General features: G+C 33.0%; 1 protein-coding gene across 1 annotated transcript in view; it reads left to right on the top strand.

The window, feature by feature from the left end:
* Positions 1 to 15,635, top strand: part of CHD1 (chromodomain helicase DNA binding protein 1) — a 70,070-nt gene that overhangs the window by 36,438 nt on the left and 17,997 nt on the right. The window contains exons 15-25 of the mRNA XM_044916666.1: positions 104 to 266; positions 1,098 to 1,250; positions 3,646 to 3,717; positions 4,151 to 4,300; positions 7,000 to 7,148; positions 7,744 to 7,840; positions 7,962 to 8,057; positions 9,972 to 10,148; positions 12,635 to 12,795; positions 14,115 to 14,156; positions 15,237 to 15,367. Coding sequence (XP_044772601.1) covers positions 104 to 266; positions 1,098 to 1,250; positions 3,646 to 3,717; positions 4,151 to 4,300; positions 7,000 to 7,148; positions 7,744 to 7,840; positions 7,962 to 8,057; positions 9,972 to 10,148; positions 12,635 to 12,795; positions 14,115 to 14,156; positions 15,237 to 15,367 — 1,391 coding nt within the window. The remainder of the gene's footprint in view (positions 1 to 103; positions 267 to 1,097; positions 1,251 to 3,645; positions 3,718 to 4,150; positions 4,301 to 6,999; positions 7,149 to 7,743; positions 7,841 to 7,961; positions 8,058 to 9,971; positions 10,149 to 12,634; positions 12,796 to 14,114; positions 14,157 to 15,236; positions 15,368 to 15,635) is intronic.

The raw sequence follows: 15,635 nt of genomic DNA, 5'->3' as shown, positions 1-15,635 counted from the left end.
TTTTGCTTTGGTGCTTGATTGTTTTTTCATGATTTTAGAATTCATCCTGGTAAGTATTCTGCTAAAGCTCATTTTTATGTTATTTTTTTTTTTCTTTAAACAGATGGATATTAACTAGGAATTACAAAGCCCTCAGCAAAGGTTCCAAGGGCAGTACCTCAGGCTTTTTGAACATTATGATGGAGCTAAAGAAATGTTGTAACCATTGCTACCTCATTAAACCACCAGATAATAATGAATTCTATAATAAACAGGAGGCCTTACAAGTAAGGATTTTAAAATATTGTTACTTTATAGTAAAACAAAATTCTGGGAATGCTTATTGCAGTTATAACTAAAAATGCCACGAGGCTTTAATAATTGGTTAGAATTTCTCTTTGGTTATGGTATAATTAAATAATGGGGTTTTTTTTAGTCTTTAAAAAAGGCTTCAAAATTATAATTTATCCAATTAATTATTTTGATCATTTTTCTAAAAATGGATTTGTATGGACTACCAAGATTTATCCAGCAGAAATCCCTTATGTTCTTAATTGACAAAAATTCACATCAGTGAATGTGCTAATTTGTGATATGGCAAATGGTAGGCTTGAGAAAGACATCTTGACCTCAGGTTTTACCATTCCTATCACTTCTGGAAGACAAATGGAAAGTATGAAGAAGGCACAACTGCCATCCAGTCATAGTAGTGCTTTAAAGTGCTAGGTTCAGTGACTGATATGTATAAATTAAAATAGGTTTTCTTACTGTTTTAAAACCTTTAGTTGCTGCTGCTTTCAGTATATTATTTTTCAAAGATTTTTGGAGAAGTAGTGTAATAACTAGCAAATAAAGTGAAACTGCTCCCCCCATCCCCTTACTCCAAAACATGACAAAAACCTAGGTGCTAAATGGCAAGGAAAATCTTAGCTGGCATAGATTAAAGTGATCCTAGAAAGTCCTAGAAAATTTTGAAAACTGAAACTGTTTTCCAACATTATAAAAACATAACATTTTGATTTTAAATATAAATTAAAGAAGATGAAGTATTAAGTGGAGTATTTGTTTTGTTTGATTCTTTTCACATGCTCTAACAGTTGTAATTTATTGTTTCCTAGCACTTAATCCGTAGTAGCGGAAAATTGATTCTTCTTGACAAACTGTTAATTCGCCTAAGAGAACGAGGCAATAGAGTTCTTATTTTTTCTCAAATGGTGCGGATGTTAGATATACTTGCAGAATATTTGAAATACCGTCAATTCCCCTTTCAAGTAAGCATTTCATTTTTTTTTTGTTGACTTAAATTTCATCTGATTCTTGAGCGTGTTCTACAAAATTACCTTTGAAATTCTTCTGTATAGATTTTTATATAAACTGTACTTTTAAGATAATGTATCTTTTAAAAATTTATAAAAATTTAAAAAATCTGTTTATCATTATTCCTTTTTTTCTTCTTCACCTTATATTTAGCAGCAAAGCAATTTTTCTTTTCTCTAATTTTTATTTTAATTCTGTACTTCTCTTCTGTGCTCAAATCTAAATGGGCAGCTTTATGTATTAGGCTTTAGTTTGAGGAAGGGAAAGAGAGAGCAGTCCTTGTGAATGTTACCAGGACTGTTACACATTCTGAAGAATCATGTTCTCACAGTTATTCTAATACATAGCTTGCTGTATAAAATGATAGATGACTCCAAGGACGGTACTAAAGACCAGAATGGTCTTATATTCCATCTATTCAGTATTTATTTTGAAATCCATTCAGGGTAATTAAAGCTAATATGAATGAGTGTTTAATGTTAAGAGACAGGTGCTAGTCTCAGTACTTTCTAATAATTTAATCCTTATTTAATCCTTTTATGAACAGTGCCTAGAACCTAGTGAACACTCATACAACTAGTAAATGATATATATTTAGTGCAGGATATAAAATAGAAGCAGAATTATAAAGATGAATCTCAACAGACATAATCCCTGCTCTGTTGGAGTTTACATCATAATGTGGAAGATAGACATTAAGCAGGTAATTACAAATAAAAATAACATTACAACTCTGGTAATGTCTGCTTTGAAGGACAGGTTTTTGGTGATATGAACATGATTGAGAAATATATAGTCATTCACTCTAGGGGAAAAGTATGGAAAAAGTTATCATTTGATTTTCTTAACAGCTTTATTCAGATGTAATTTCTTTCCCATGCAATTCCTCCATTTAAAGTGTACAATTAAGTGATTTTTTAATATATGCACAGAGTTGGGCAGCCATCAACACAATCTTAGAATGTTTTCATCCCCTCAAAAAGAAACTGTACCCTTTAGCTATCACCGTGTTTCTCCATATCACCCCTCTGTCCCCACCCTAACCCTCTGTTGGTTGTTTTTAGACAAACTATTACGTGTACATGGTCAAACAAATAGTAAAGAAGTGCTTATTAGCAATTCTATGCCTCTAATCCCTTCTCATTCCCAGATTAATTCCCAGAGAAAATTATTTTTACCACTCTTCTGATTTAGGTCATACTTCAATAAATGGTATACCCACTGTTTTTAAAAGTCTTTACTAATTGTAATTGTTAATGAAAAAGAAACAAATAGCACTATTTAAGTTTCTTTTTTTTTTTTATTTTGGACATCAGCTAATATTTAGTAAGGATTCCGTATATATCCAACACTGAGCTAAGTGTTTTACTGTGTTCTCTCACGGAGTGCTCTGAATTTTGTGAAGGAAGTACTACTATTATGTTCATTCCCTGAGAAAGAAACAAACAAGGTGAAAAGTCAAGATCACTTGCCCAGGCACTCATGAATACTGAAGACACTCAAATGCAGGCTATTTGACTAGAACCCATGGTTCCCCAAATCAGTGACTTTCAGACTTAAGGGCTTTTGCTGGACCCCTTTCATTCTCTCTCTCTCTTTCTTTAAATTTTTTTTTTAAAGATTTTATTTATTTGAGAGAGAGAGAGCAAACATGAGCAGGGAGGAGGGACAGAGGGAGAGAGAGAAGCAGACTCCCCTCTTGAGTGGGGGCCCGACATGGGGCTTAATCCCAGTACCCTGAGATCATGACCTGAGCCAAAGGCAGACACTAAACCAACTGAGCCCCTGGACCCCTTTCTCAGAGTTTCTGATTCAGTAGATCTGGGATGGGGCTCAAAAATTTGCATTTCTAAGTTCTCAGGTGACACTGATGGCTGTTGGTCCAGTAACCACACTGGACTTAATCAGCATTTATAAAACTGTGGTCTGTAACCTATTAATGGATCTGGGAATCATTTCAATGAGTTGTACCAACATTTTGAAAAAATGAAATAGATTTTAATATATGAGAGTATATCATGGTACATTGTGTCATGTAACTTGCTTCGGGTATACAGCTGTGTACACATTCATGTGTAAAATGTATTTCTTACAGTGAGACTCAGGCAGAATGATAGCCATTGTCATTACTTACTGTTATTATCTGGGGAAATAGTTTTAGTGGTTAAGAACACAGACTTGAGAGACAGAATGCCTGGGTATTGTCTTCTTGCTTCTTAAGTGCCTTTTACTCTTACGGCCTTAGCAAAAGCAATACTGCCTTTTCATACTTAATTTCATTGTTGATTTATTATCTTTTTTAAATATTTGAATCTGTTATATGCAGTATTTTAATGTGTTTTATTCTAGAGATTAGATGGATCAATAAAAGGGGAACTGAGAAAACAAGCTCTAGATCATTTTAATGCTGAAGGATCAGAGGTATGAATGCTTTTAAAATTGTAAATTAATCATTTTAGTTGAATGTGCTTTTTTTAAGAAATCTTATTGTTACCCAGTTTTTCTTTGTAAGTGAGGTTTTAAAATCAATATTCTATGTTAAATCTGAAGAATTTTACCCTTTCTTAATCAATACTATTTCAGCATAGGAGAGTTAATTTGATTCAAAATAAATTAGCCCACTTTCATTTACAAATTTTTAAATTTGATATATATTATTCCCATGTATATTTGTATTTAGGAGTCTTGTTGATTGGTTTTGCTAGAGGTTTTTGTATTTTATTTTTTAAAACTGCCCTTTACTTTTATTGGTAAAATACTTTTAAATTCAAAAAATCAGTTGTAAAATTCTCTAATTATTCACAGTCACAGTTAAGACGAATTTAAAATTGAGCCTGTTTATAATTCCTTACAGGATTTCTGCTTTTTGCTTTCCACAAGAGCTGGAGGCCTGGGAATTAATTTAGCCTCTGCTGACACTGTTGTTATATTTGATTCTGATTGGAATCCACAAAATGATCTTCAGGCACAGGCTAGAGCTCATCGAATTGGGCAGAAGAAACAGGTATTTTTTTTTCTTTTATTTTACTTTTAGATTCTTTTTTTATGATCATCAGTGTTTGGAAGTGATTTTGGTTTATCTTCTGGGTCAGATCATTGGAACACAGTCATGTTGCTCTTTAACAGGTAAAGTACTCAGGAACTCAGATTTACCAAAATCACCTGGAAGGTTTGGCAGAATTGAATACCCGAGCGGGGAGGGGTTGGGGAGTGGATGGAGGGCGCCCGGGCGGCACTCTGGGGCTGGCACGGCAGGCACCGCGCATCGCATACACACACAGCTGTCAGACCTGGATTTCAGAGACCTAACAGCTGCAAGGCCTGCCATAATAGGATTATGCATTCTCTTTTAATCATACATTCTGTTTACAGCTGTAGAGTACCAATGTTTTTCATTCAAAACATAAGCATTAAAATGTCTTTATTTTAACTATGATTATGGTTAGGATATTGCTACCTTTTTGTTAACCTGTATCTTATTAATCCATTTGCCTGTAAGGTTCTTTATGCAAAAAAGCCATTCTGATTTTATAGTTTTTGTACAGCTATCTGACACCGTTGTAATAGGCCTTGAGAAAAACTGTATGTCATCATTCTGATGCCTTGGTCCTTGTATTTTAATTCATTTACCTCCATCTAGAGTAGTGCTTCTCAAACTTCTCCAAAGCAAGAGATACGAACAAATAGCACAGAAAGATCACGTTTATATTACCTTTTTAAGAATCATGTTTTCTACTGAAAAATATGTCTATAATTTTAATTGAAAAAAAATATTTTGCCCAAATAATTCTCATAAAACTCTCATCAGAAATACATTATGCTTCTTTCTGTAATTTTTATACTCTGGAAGAACATTGCATACCCCTAAGTGTGATAGCTTGTATTTACAGTAGTGGTTCTTAACATCGTCAGACCCAGAGACCCCTTTTTACAACAGCTATTTTTAGCACCCCCTTTTCCTTGAATTGAATACATGAATTTGAAAATAATTTGAATGCCCTAATAGCAATTTAGGTAAAAAACAAACTCTTTTTAAAAAATAGGTATTTTAATATATAGGACTACACTGGAATATAAAGAACAAATTTAGAGTTGGGAAAATTAGAGCAGGACTCATTCTCCATAGAAAGTACAAAGGAAGGAAAGATCGGGTATATTGGTGCATAAGACAATAGAAATTAGCATTGAAATTAGATAACAACACTGACTTACACATTATAAAGAGAAGCAAACTTGAAGTAGGGATAATAACAATAACATGCCAAGATAAATTATAGACTGTCAGAGAGGAGAGGGTGAGGAAATAAGATAATCTCACAGTGAGCTGGGCCTAATGTATATGTGAATAGTCAAAATAGCCCTGTTTTATGAATGAGATAGGGAGTAGCGGTTAATTGCACTAAACCCTCCTATATTGAAATCCTCAATACATGGTTGGGCTCATATTCCATTTATACTACTTAAATACTTCTTAAAGGCCACCCCATTTTCTAATAGGTGATAGAAAGTAGAGGATACATTAGAAGAACCAGTTAGATAAAATACTATAGAAAGTTGCATGGTAGACCTCTAGGAAGAATATTTGAGTAAGATCGTAAAATAATGGTAACAGATTTCTTACTATTTTGTTACAAAACTTAAAAAATAAATGTGACATAAATATGACTATATTTTAAAATAAAAGTTATTTAATACATTATCATTTAATACATTTAAAATATATAAATATGAATACATATTTTTATTAATGATTATTGAGATATATTCTTTATTATTTCATTATTGGTGTATTAAGATTCCTATGCCTCATGTACTTGGCTGTTTTTTGCTTTTTAAGTTTTTATTTAAATTCTAGTTAACCTACAGTGTAATATTAGTTCCAGGTGTACATTATAGTGCTTCAACTCTTCCATACAACACTTGGTACTCATCACAATAGGTGTCCTCCTTAATCCTCATCACCTTTTTAACCACCCCCCCCTTCCCCAGGCTAACCATCAATTTGTTCTCTGTTGTTAGGAGTCTGTTTCTTGGTTTGCTTCTCTTTTTCCCCTATGATCATTTGTTTAGTATTCCACATATGTGTGAAATCATGCACGTACCTGTGGCTTTACTAGTATTTGGTTCTAAATCTGACACAAGGTATTTCATATCTCTTATTAAATATTTACGTGCAACAACTACAAAATGAGTATAGATGAGTAGTACAGATGAGTTTTATTGGTGACACTAATACTATACACATTTGGAAATAACTTTGACAGAGATTTAAATAAAAGGGTATCCAATTATCTACTGATTTATGCAATAGTTACAATGCTGAAAAAACTAGTATATGTTTTATAACTTCATTAAAACTCTTCATGTTTACCTTAAAATGGAGTTCAAATTTAGACTCAAAATAATTTAAAAAGGTTTTTAAAAATCATTTGTAAGACTTGAAAGACTGAGGATACTTTTTCTTTGTACCTGAATGTCCAGTTTAATGCAGAATGTCTGGTATCCCAGGTCCCTTTGCTCTTAAGTATTGGTAAACCCACCTAATGATTTCAAAAACTATAAAAATGTTCCCATAAATTTTCAAAATATCCCTATATGGTGGTACTGTTTGATATAGAACTGCTGCTGACCTTTGGGTATTTCAGATGAGCAAAATGAATCCTTTTTACTACATTTTATGTTTCATTATGCATATCTTTACAGGTGAATATTTATCGTCTAGTTACAAAGGGATCAGTTGAAGAGGATATACTTGAAAGGGCGAAAAAGAAGATGGTTTTGGATCACCTTGTGATTCAGAGAATGGACACAACTGGGAAGACAGTACTACATACAGGTTCTGCCCCCTCAAGGTAGTTACTTTTTTTTTTTTTTTTAAGATTTTTTCATGTGAGAGAGAGAACATGAGCCGGGGGCAGGGAGAGAAGAACAGAGGGAGAGAAAGCAGCAGACTTCCCTCTGAGCAGAGAGCCCGATGACACGGGGTTCTATCCCAGAACCCTGAGATCATGACCTCAGCCAAAGGCAGATGCTTAACCAACTGAGCCATCCAGGCGCCCTGGTAGTTACTTTAATATTTAAAAAAAAAAAAAAGTCATTTAGAATCATTCTGCACTCATTTTCGTGAAATCTTACATGCTATAAGCAGATCTTTGAGGTACCATATTTAGTATTGTAATTTTTTAAAGCACTGGATTAATTTTTAGTCAAAAGCATACATTTAGTACTGATTTTACCACTCAAGTTTTATAAATCTTGGGAGAAATTCCTTTAACTTCTAGGTTTCAAGTTCTTAACTTTTAAAATAAGTACACTTAAAATACTTAACATGTCTAACTCTGTCATATAAATTATATAAAGTTGACTGTGTCAATAATGAATAAAAGTGCAATGTAAATATTGTTAACTGTTAGTATTAAGCATTTTTATTTGTTTTTCTTGATTTAGTTCTACTCCTTTCAATAAAGAAGAATTATCAGCCATTTTAAAGTTTGGCGCTGAGGAGCTTTTTAAGGAACCTGAAGGAGAAGAACAAGAGCCCCAGGTAAAAAAAAAAAAAAAAAAAACTTGCCTCAAAATGTGCCATTTCTTTAAACTTGTAAGTATAAGGTGTATCTACTTCAAAATATGTTAAACTATACTTAAAGATTTCTTTCTAATTATAGGAAATGGATATAGATGAGATCTTGAAGAGGGCTGAAACTCATGAAAACGAACCAGGCCCTTTAACTGTAGGAGATGAATTGCTTTCCCAGTTCAAGGTAGATTTTTCTTTTTAATTTTTCTTTCAAATTATCTAAATAGAAAAAAAAATGATTTTTTGTCATTTTGCATTTTATTAATCTCTTTAAGCACAATCAAGATGATAATTTCTCAGTATTTTTGGCTTAAAATTTGCTATGGTGTATGAAAGTTTTTCTCTCTTATTCTGACAAACCAGTAGCAACTTGTTTTGAAAAGGACCAAATCATTTATGAATAGGTACATACAGTGGAATGAGGAAGGCTGTTATTAGCATCTAAAAAAGTGCTTAGCACATCCTCAAATATTTGGGTAAATGAGTGAACATGATCTCTAATGGAGATTTCTATGACAAAAGGCTTTTAGCCTTCTATATGTTGGAGCAGTTTTTGACATTAAGTTAAGCATTATCACACCTAAGAAAACTCAAGTTATTCAGTCCATGTAAGCAATGAGCTCCTTTTAGTACCTGTAAATACCCCTGGTTTGGTGAGGGGTAAAAGGTTGCAAGGAGTCCTAAAGCAGTGTAAGTCAGCCAACCTCACAGAGTAAGTTGTATGCCAGTGGTTTAGTGTAAAGAAGCAGGTTCCTCTGTAGCCATTTTCATGAACTGAGGGTTTTAAGGAGAGCAGTTCAGTTTGTCATTTGTTCATTCAACAAATATTTATTGAGCACCTGTAGTGTGCCATGCACAGGGACACAACAGTGAATAAAAATGTTTGTAATTTTAATGAATCTCTCTGGCTGCAATGTGGAGGATATACCATAATGGAGCAAGAATTAAAAGCAGGGAGATAAGTTAGAGGACTATTTCTTTAATCTTGAGGAGAAGTTAAGGTTTCTGGAACCTGTACTTAATCTGGGTATTGTCTGATTAACTCTACATGGTTACACTATTTGCTTTTAATTTGACTAATTGGCAGTTTGATAAGCTAAGTAAAGTAAATACAGATTACTTTTATAACAGTGAGTTAATTCTCCTAAACTGCTAGCTTTGGGCTTTCATCACAGTTAAATAATAGACACAGGGTGTCTGGGTGGCTCAGTCGGTTAAGCATCTGATCTTGGTTTCCGTTTAGGTCATGATTTCATGGGTCCTGGGATCGAGCCCCATGTAGGCCTCCACACTGAGCGGGGAGTCTGCTTGAAGATTCTTTCCCTCTGCCCTCTCCATGCATGCACGCGTGCATTCTCTCTCTCTCAAATAAATAAATCTTTAAAATAAATAAAGACATGAGAGAATGAACACTATTTGCAGTGTCATTTCTTAACACAGGATAAACACAGGTTTTTTTCACCCACTTTCTCTAAGTTTTAATGTGCCACTATTGGCAGTTAGGTTTAACGAATCCCTTCCATGTACCAGAGTCTTCATAGTTCCTTAAATGTATTATCTTATTTAATCTTCACAAAATTTAGTGAGCTCAGTCTATCCCTTTTTTTTTAAGATGAAGAAACTAGGAACCTCAGGTTATCTATGGACCCAGAGTTCTTTGTGTCTTGTCAGTAGCTTTTGTGTTACTTTTTATGATTATAAAAATAAGAATACTGGTTTATTCTACAGCACTTTGTAGTTAACGGACTGGTGTGGTATTTTCAGCGGAAGATGATTTAGCATGTTAGTATAAATTATTTTGTTGGTCTGTCAACTAATTTTGTTGAGCAGCAGGACAAAAGAGAATCATTCTTAGAAGTTTTTTGGTTTATTCTACTTTGACCTAATAAAAAATAATAAATAATAAAGAACTAATAAAGAACTTAGATAGTTTAGCAGTCATTTTTGGTTTAATCCATAGTCCTATTCATTATCCTGAGGATATTTAAGTTTTATTGCCTTATTCTGGTATGTCACGTCCTCTCTCCTAAAATGCAAAATGTAATTTAAGGATGAGTTTTTCTTTAATGCTTATTCTGTTAAAATTCTTGAATTTAAGGTTGCCAACTTTTCAAATATGGATGAGGATGACATTGAGTTGGAACCAGAAAGAAATTCAAAGAATTGGGAAGAAATAATTCCAGAAGATCAAAGAAGACGATTAGAAGAGGAAGAAAGACAAAAGGAACTTGAAGAAATTTATATGCTCCCAAGAATGAGAAACTGTGCAAAACAGGTGACTTTTTAATTTAAAAGATTATTGTTGTAAGGGTATTCATACCTGGACTATCTGGTTTTGTTTATAAAGCATACTGGTCCATTGTTTTCTTTTTTAGTGTTTTCAACTGATTTAATAATTCTTGCCTCATAAAATAAGTTGGAAAGTGTTCACCCCTCCTCTGCTTTTATGAAGAGTTTGTATAGAATTGGTATTCTTCATTAAATGTTTGGCACTATTTGTCAGGGAAACCATCTAGGCTTGGAGTTTTCTTTGTTAGAAACACTAATTTCTTTTATAAATATAGAACTATTCAGAATATTTCTTTCTTGAGTGAGTTTGGTAGTTTGTTTCTTTCAAGGAATTTGTCCATTTTATCTAAGTTGTTGAATTTATGGGCATAAAGTTATTCATAAAATCCCCCCAAAATCATCCCTGGTTTCATTTATTTTTCTGTTTGAGATTCGTTGATTTCTGCTCTTTATTACTCTTTGGCTTTGCTTTAATTTGCTCTACTTTTTTTTAAGTGTCTTAAGATATATTCTTAAGACAATTTAATCAAGACCTTCTTTTTATAATATTATTAGCGTTTAATGCTACAAGTTTCCCTCTAAGCACTGCCTTTTTTGAATCTTGTAAATTTTGATACCTGTTGTGTTTTCATTTTCATTCATTTCAGAGTATTTTCTAATTTGCCTGATGGACATACTCTTTGACCTGTAGGTATTTTTTTGTTGGTTTGTTTTTGTTCTTTTTTGTTGTTAGGAAGTGTGTTTAATTTCCAAATATTTGGGAGATACTCTGATTATTTTTGTTAGTTGATTTCTATTTTAATTCTGTCATCATCAGCATACCTTGTGTGATAGGAATTTTTAAAAATTTATTGCTGTTTATTTTATGACCCAAATGAAGAAAATAGGAGATTTTAAAATAATGGTAACAGGGCCATGCCAGGCTACATCAGATACTGCAACAAAAGGAAAGAAACTTTAATACTAGATTTTTTGTTTGAATTAACTTCTGTTTTTTAGAATATTGCATTATATTTCTGAGCTTTTTTGGTGCCTCCTTAAATTTTGAGTCTGAGGCAAATGAGGGAATTGCTTAGTCATCCTTCTGCTATCCTTCCCTCAGGGGTAGAGTGTTTTGTTTTTCTTTTCCGCAACAGTATTGTGTCTTCTGTCTTCTTCGGTGAGGTGCCCTCAGTGCAGTAGAAAACTGCTCCCTTTCTCCAGGCCATCATCTGGAAGGAAAGTTTTTTCTGATCTCCTGCCCAGTCTTACTCATGAGCACCTATTGGGAGTTTTGCGGAGGAATATCTGAGAGGGGGTGCAGGTTCTGTTCTCCATGCCTTTCGTTCCCAGGACTCTCATAGTCACCCAAACAAAGCCTTTAGTAAATTTTAGCTAACTTCCTTTTGCCTGCTTTTATGTTATTTGATGACCACAACTCATGCTTTTCACAGGTGAGCCAGAATTCAGGTTCCATCTTTTCTTATGAGTCTGCTGTATTTTCTTATATTTTAGACTATTAGATTGCCTTGTGATTTTGACATGTGTAAGAGAAGTTAGGATTTTGTAGATGAGATTTGTTGTTAGGATTGGGGCATCCTATCAATAGGCAGAAATGGAGCCAAGTGATGTGTGTGGTCTGAAAGTGACCATGTATGTAGTTTCTTGTTAGTGTTTATTCCTGCCGAGCCCATAATGATTTCCTTTTATAGTACACGGAAGCACAGCATTATATTACTACTTTTGAAAGGATGAGAGGAGGTTAGAATGAGTAAGAACTGAATACTGTCTTTGACTTTCAATTAGCTTTCAACATATTAGGGGTTCAGAAAATGCACAGTGACTTCCAGAGACTTACAGAAAATATGTTTTGATGTTTCTGTTAAATAATGAGTGTTATAAATAAATATTGTTGCTTTAATTCTCATTTAAAAAAATTTACCATTGATGTTGTTTAATTCTATGTTTATGGTATTTGATTAATTGCTTGTTAATAATTTTTCTCATTTTTACAAAAGGACAATTTTGGGGGCGCCTGGGTGGCTCAGTCGGTTAAGCATGTGACTCTTGGTTTCTGCTCAGGTCATGATCTCAGGGGTTGTGAGATCCAGCATCGGGCCCCATGCTCAGCGGGGAATCTGCTGGAGATTCTCTTTCTCTCTCTCTCCCTCTCCTCCTCACACGTGTGCATTCTCTCTCTCTCTCTCTCTCTCTAAATAAATCTTAAAAAAAAAAAATTTGTATTTTATTTCTGATATATAAGAATGTTTTTAAAAATGTTAGGGCCTTTGATAACTCTTTGTCATTAACCTACCATGTTTTTCTCTGTTTTGTTTGCTTTTTAATCTTATTTATAGAAAATTTTTTGATATACAGACAAAATTTGAATTTGTTAATTCTCTCAGTCTTTTCTTTCTTAATGTTTTCTTTGCTCTTATAGTTAGAAGGCTTCTTTAGTCTGAAGTTTGATAAATTTTTGTTTTCCAATTCCAGATTAGTTTTAATGGAAGTGAAGGGAGGCGCAGTAGAAGTAGGAGATACTCTGGATCTGATAGTGACTCGATCTCAGAAAGGAAAAGGCCAAAGAAACGTGGAAGACCACGGACTATTCCTCGAGAGAATATCAAAGGATTTAGTGATGCAGAAATTCGGCGGTAAGATGACATAAGGCTATTTTACTTCAGCTTCCTTTTATTACAAGGTGAAATTAAAATAGACAAATCCCATAATTTTCAAAGATTAAAATGAAAGTTTTAGAGAAGGCAAATATAATTGTGTAGGGATTGAATGGTTCTGCTTTTGGGTCTTCATTTATAGCTATGAAAAATAAAGTTTGGTATCTAATCTCTGCATGTTATTTATTTATTGTTAATCTACTTAGACTGCTAAATTTTTTTGGCTTTATTAAAAATGTGGTTCAGAATAGTGGCCCTTTTAAAAATGAATGTATATTTTAGTACATTAGACTTATTTATTAAAATTTCTCCCTGCATTTATGACTCCCAACATTACTATTTTTATGTGGGAATACTGTAGTTCCAAATTTTTCTAGTTTTTTTTTTTTAACACTGAGGAGATTTGCTTTTTGAAAGTAACAGTGTTAAAAGCATTTCTGATATGTCCAAGTAGGAATTGAGGTAAGATAGTCATGTAGGATAAATTACAGTTTTCTTTCAAAATATGTTTGTTTCTTTATATACATTCATATAAGGGGACTGGGATAACAGCCTACTTTTGTTTATGTAATATTTTTGCTTATGAAATTTGTAAAAAGGTTTGCTCACTGTTATATTTTGAGTTTGTTGTTTCTTTCAAGCCATTGTAGTAACTCTTTTCTTTTAATCATAGACCTGACCGATAAAGTTCTTCCTCATTCTTTCTACCAGAAAACTAAATACATTGTTAGATTTTATTAAGGGTATTTTTATGACCACCTGATTTGCTGGACTTTGTCTTTAGTTGAAGAACATTTCAGCTTCTACTTTTCCTGGATATTTTCCCTCATCCATCAACCACTTGGGTAGCTTTGTTCTTAAGTAAAATTTTTATTTTCCATTGTTGGTATTATACCATACATCTGAAATAAAGCTATTATTCAGTAAACTTTTATCAATACTTCGAATGTGAGGAGGTGTAGTATGATTGATAATTCTGGACACACTTCCTGTGGTAGCCTTGAACTTGTCTTGTGAAAATAATAAAGTAATTTCTAAAATAAAATTTAGCTTCTATTGTTTTATTTATATTGGTTTCTAAACATCATCCTGGGTGTTAAAATATGTCTTGCTTGGTATATCTTAATGTTTTAACATTTTTGTCTTTAGCATAGTTTATTCATTTGTGTTAGTATGGTAACAGTGCCTTGAATTAATTTTTGCACTAACAGCTGTTTTCTTATTTCCACGTATTTATAAATCTGTTTTTTAATGGATAGTGAAACCCACACTTTAACCAAACAATTATTTTCTGTTAGGTTTATCAAGAGTTACAAGAAATTTGGTGGCCCTCTGGAAAGGTAAATACGTTTGTCATTCTCATAGAATTACAGAATGTGTGTTTACATGCTGTCAACTTTATACACACTGCTATTGGGTTTAGCTACTTTGTTAAATTTGCTTTAAAAATCATTTACAACGTTAGTCCGTAGAAAGCAAATTTCAGATTTTTTAAAAGGTTCTCATATTCTTAATTCTTTCTAGGCTCTAAAATTTTATCTACAAATGAAGGTTTCTATAAAATACATATGTCTGTAAAATACTCAGCATTTTGTAATTGTACTTTTCACATGTCTTTATCCCATCTTTTTCATCCCAAACTTATAAATAGCAGATTTATCCTTTAGAGAAGGTGAGTTGCTAGCTTAGTCTTTTGACTTAAAGAACAGTTCTGTTTTCCCTTACTAGGGAAATTTTCTTAAGTTTCCCTAATTATGGTTCCTTTTTATATGAACTATTAAAATTCAGAATATCAGGACAGTTGTGTGTGTGTGTGTGTTTTAAGTTAGTGGTTAATTTCAGTACGTGTTGGTGATTTGAATATTCTTTGTCCCTTGTTGTGGCAAGCCCAATGTCTGAATATACAGTGGCAAAGACTCAGATTGGCTCAGTTCTATTTTTTCTCTCCAAAACTCCCTCTTAAAGATACTTTCTGTTTTATTTTGAATATTTAGAGTTACTATACTGTATTTATCGAAAAAAAAAATCCACATGTAACTCGACCTGTCCAGGTCAAGTCTGTGTTATTCAAGGGTCATCTATATTACAATGCTTTAGAATTTAAGATTTGATTGGTTATGAAAAGTTTTTATAGAATTATTACATAATTTTCAAGTTGGAAGCATACCATTTTTTTCTATAATGAATTAATTGGTTAACTTTATTATTCTTGAATATATAAATGAATTGTTTCCCTGCCAAATTTTTTAAACATTTTTTGAACTCCTTTTTTATGTATCTTGTGCCAGTTATGTGAACTAGACTTCGTAGGGCATGTAGAGTGACTTGTAGAGCTTGAGGCAGGGTGAAACTTACTCTCTCTTAAATGGCACCACTTTATTCTGCATATTTACCTGAAAATTGTATTATTTCATTAACAGATTAGATGCAATTGCTCGGGATGCTGAATTAGTTGATAAGTCAGAGACAGACCTCAGACGACTAGGAGAATTGGTGCATAATGGTTGCATTAAAGCTTTAAAGGATAATTCTTCAGGAACAGAACGAACAGGTAATATTTAAGTGAGAGTGATTTAAAGAGAGGTAAATGGAAGTTTCACATAATGCTTTTACTGAGTTAAGAGGTTGTTATATCATAGCCACCTATTCATTACTCTTAAAAGACGCTTTAGAAAACAAAGCAGGACCATTCCTGGGTAATAGGAAATGGGTAACAGAATTGTATTCTTGAAAGCAATAGTGTATGTCTAACTGGTATATTCGAGCTAGTTGGTAATATCAGAAGTTACTGTATTTTTAGTATAGATGGCTGGGAAAAG

Source organism: Neomonachus schauinslandi, chromosome 7, assembly GCF_002201575.2.
Source record: "Neomonachus schauinslandi chromosome 7, ASM220157v2, whole genome shotgun sequence".
Taxonomy (NCBI): domain Eukaryota; kingdom Metazoa; phylum Chordata; class Mammalia; order Carnivora; family Phocidae; genus Neomonachus; species Neomonachus schauinslandi.
This window is presented reverse-complemented; position numbering and strand designations above follow the sequence as displayed.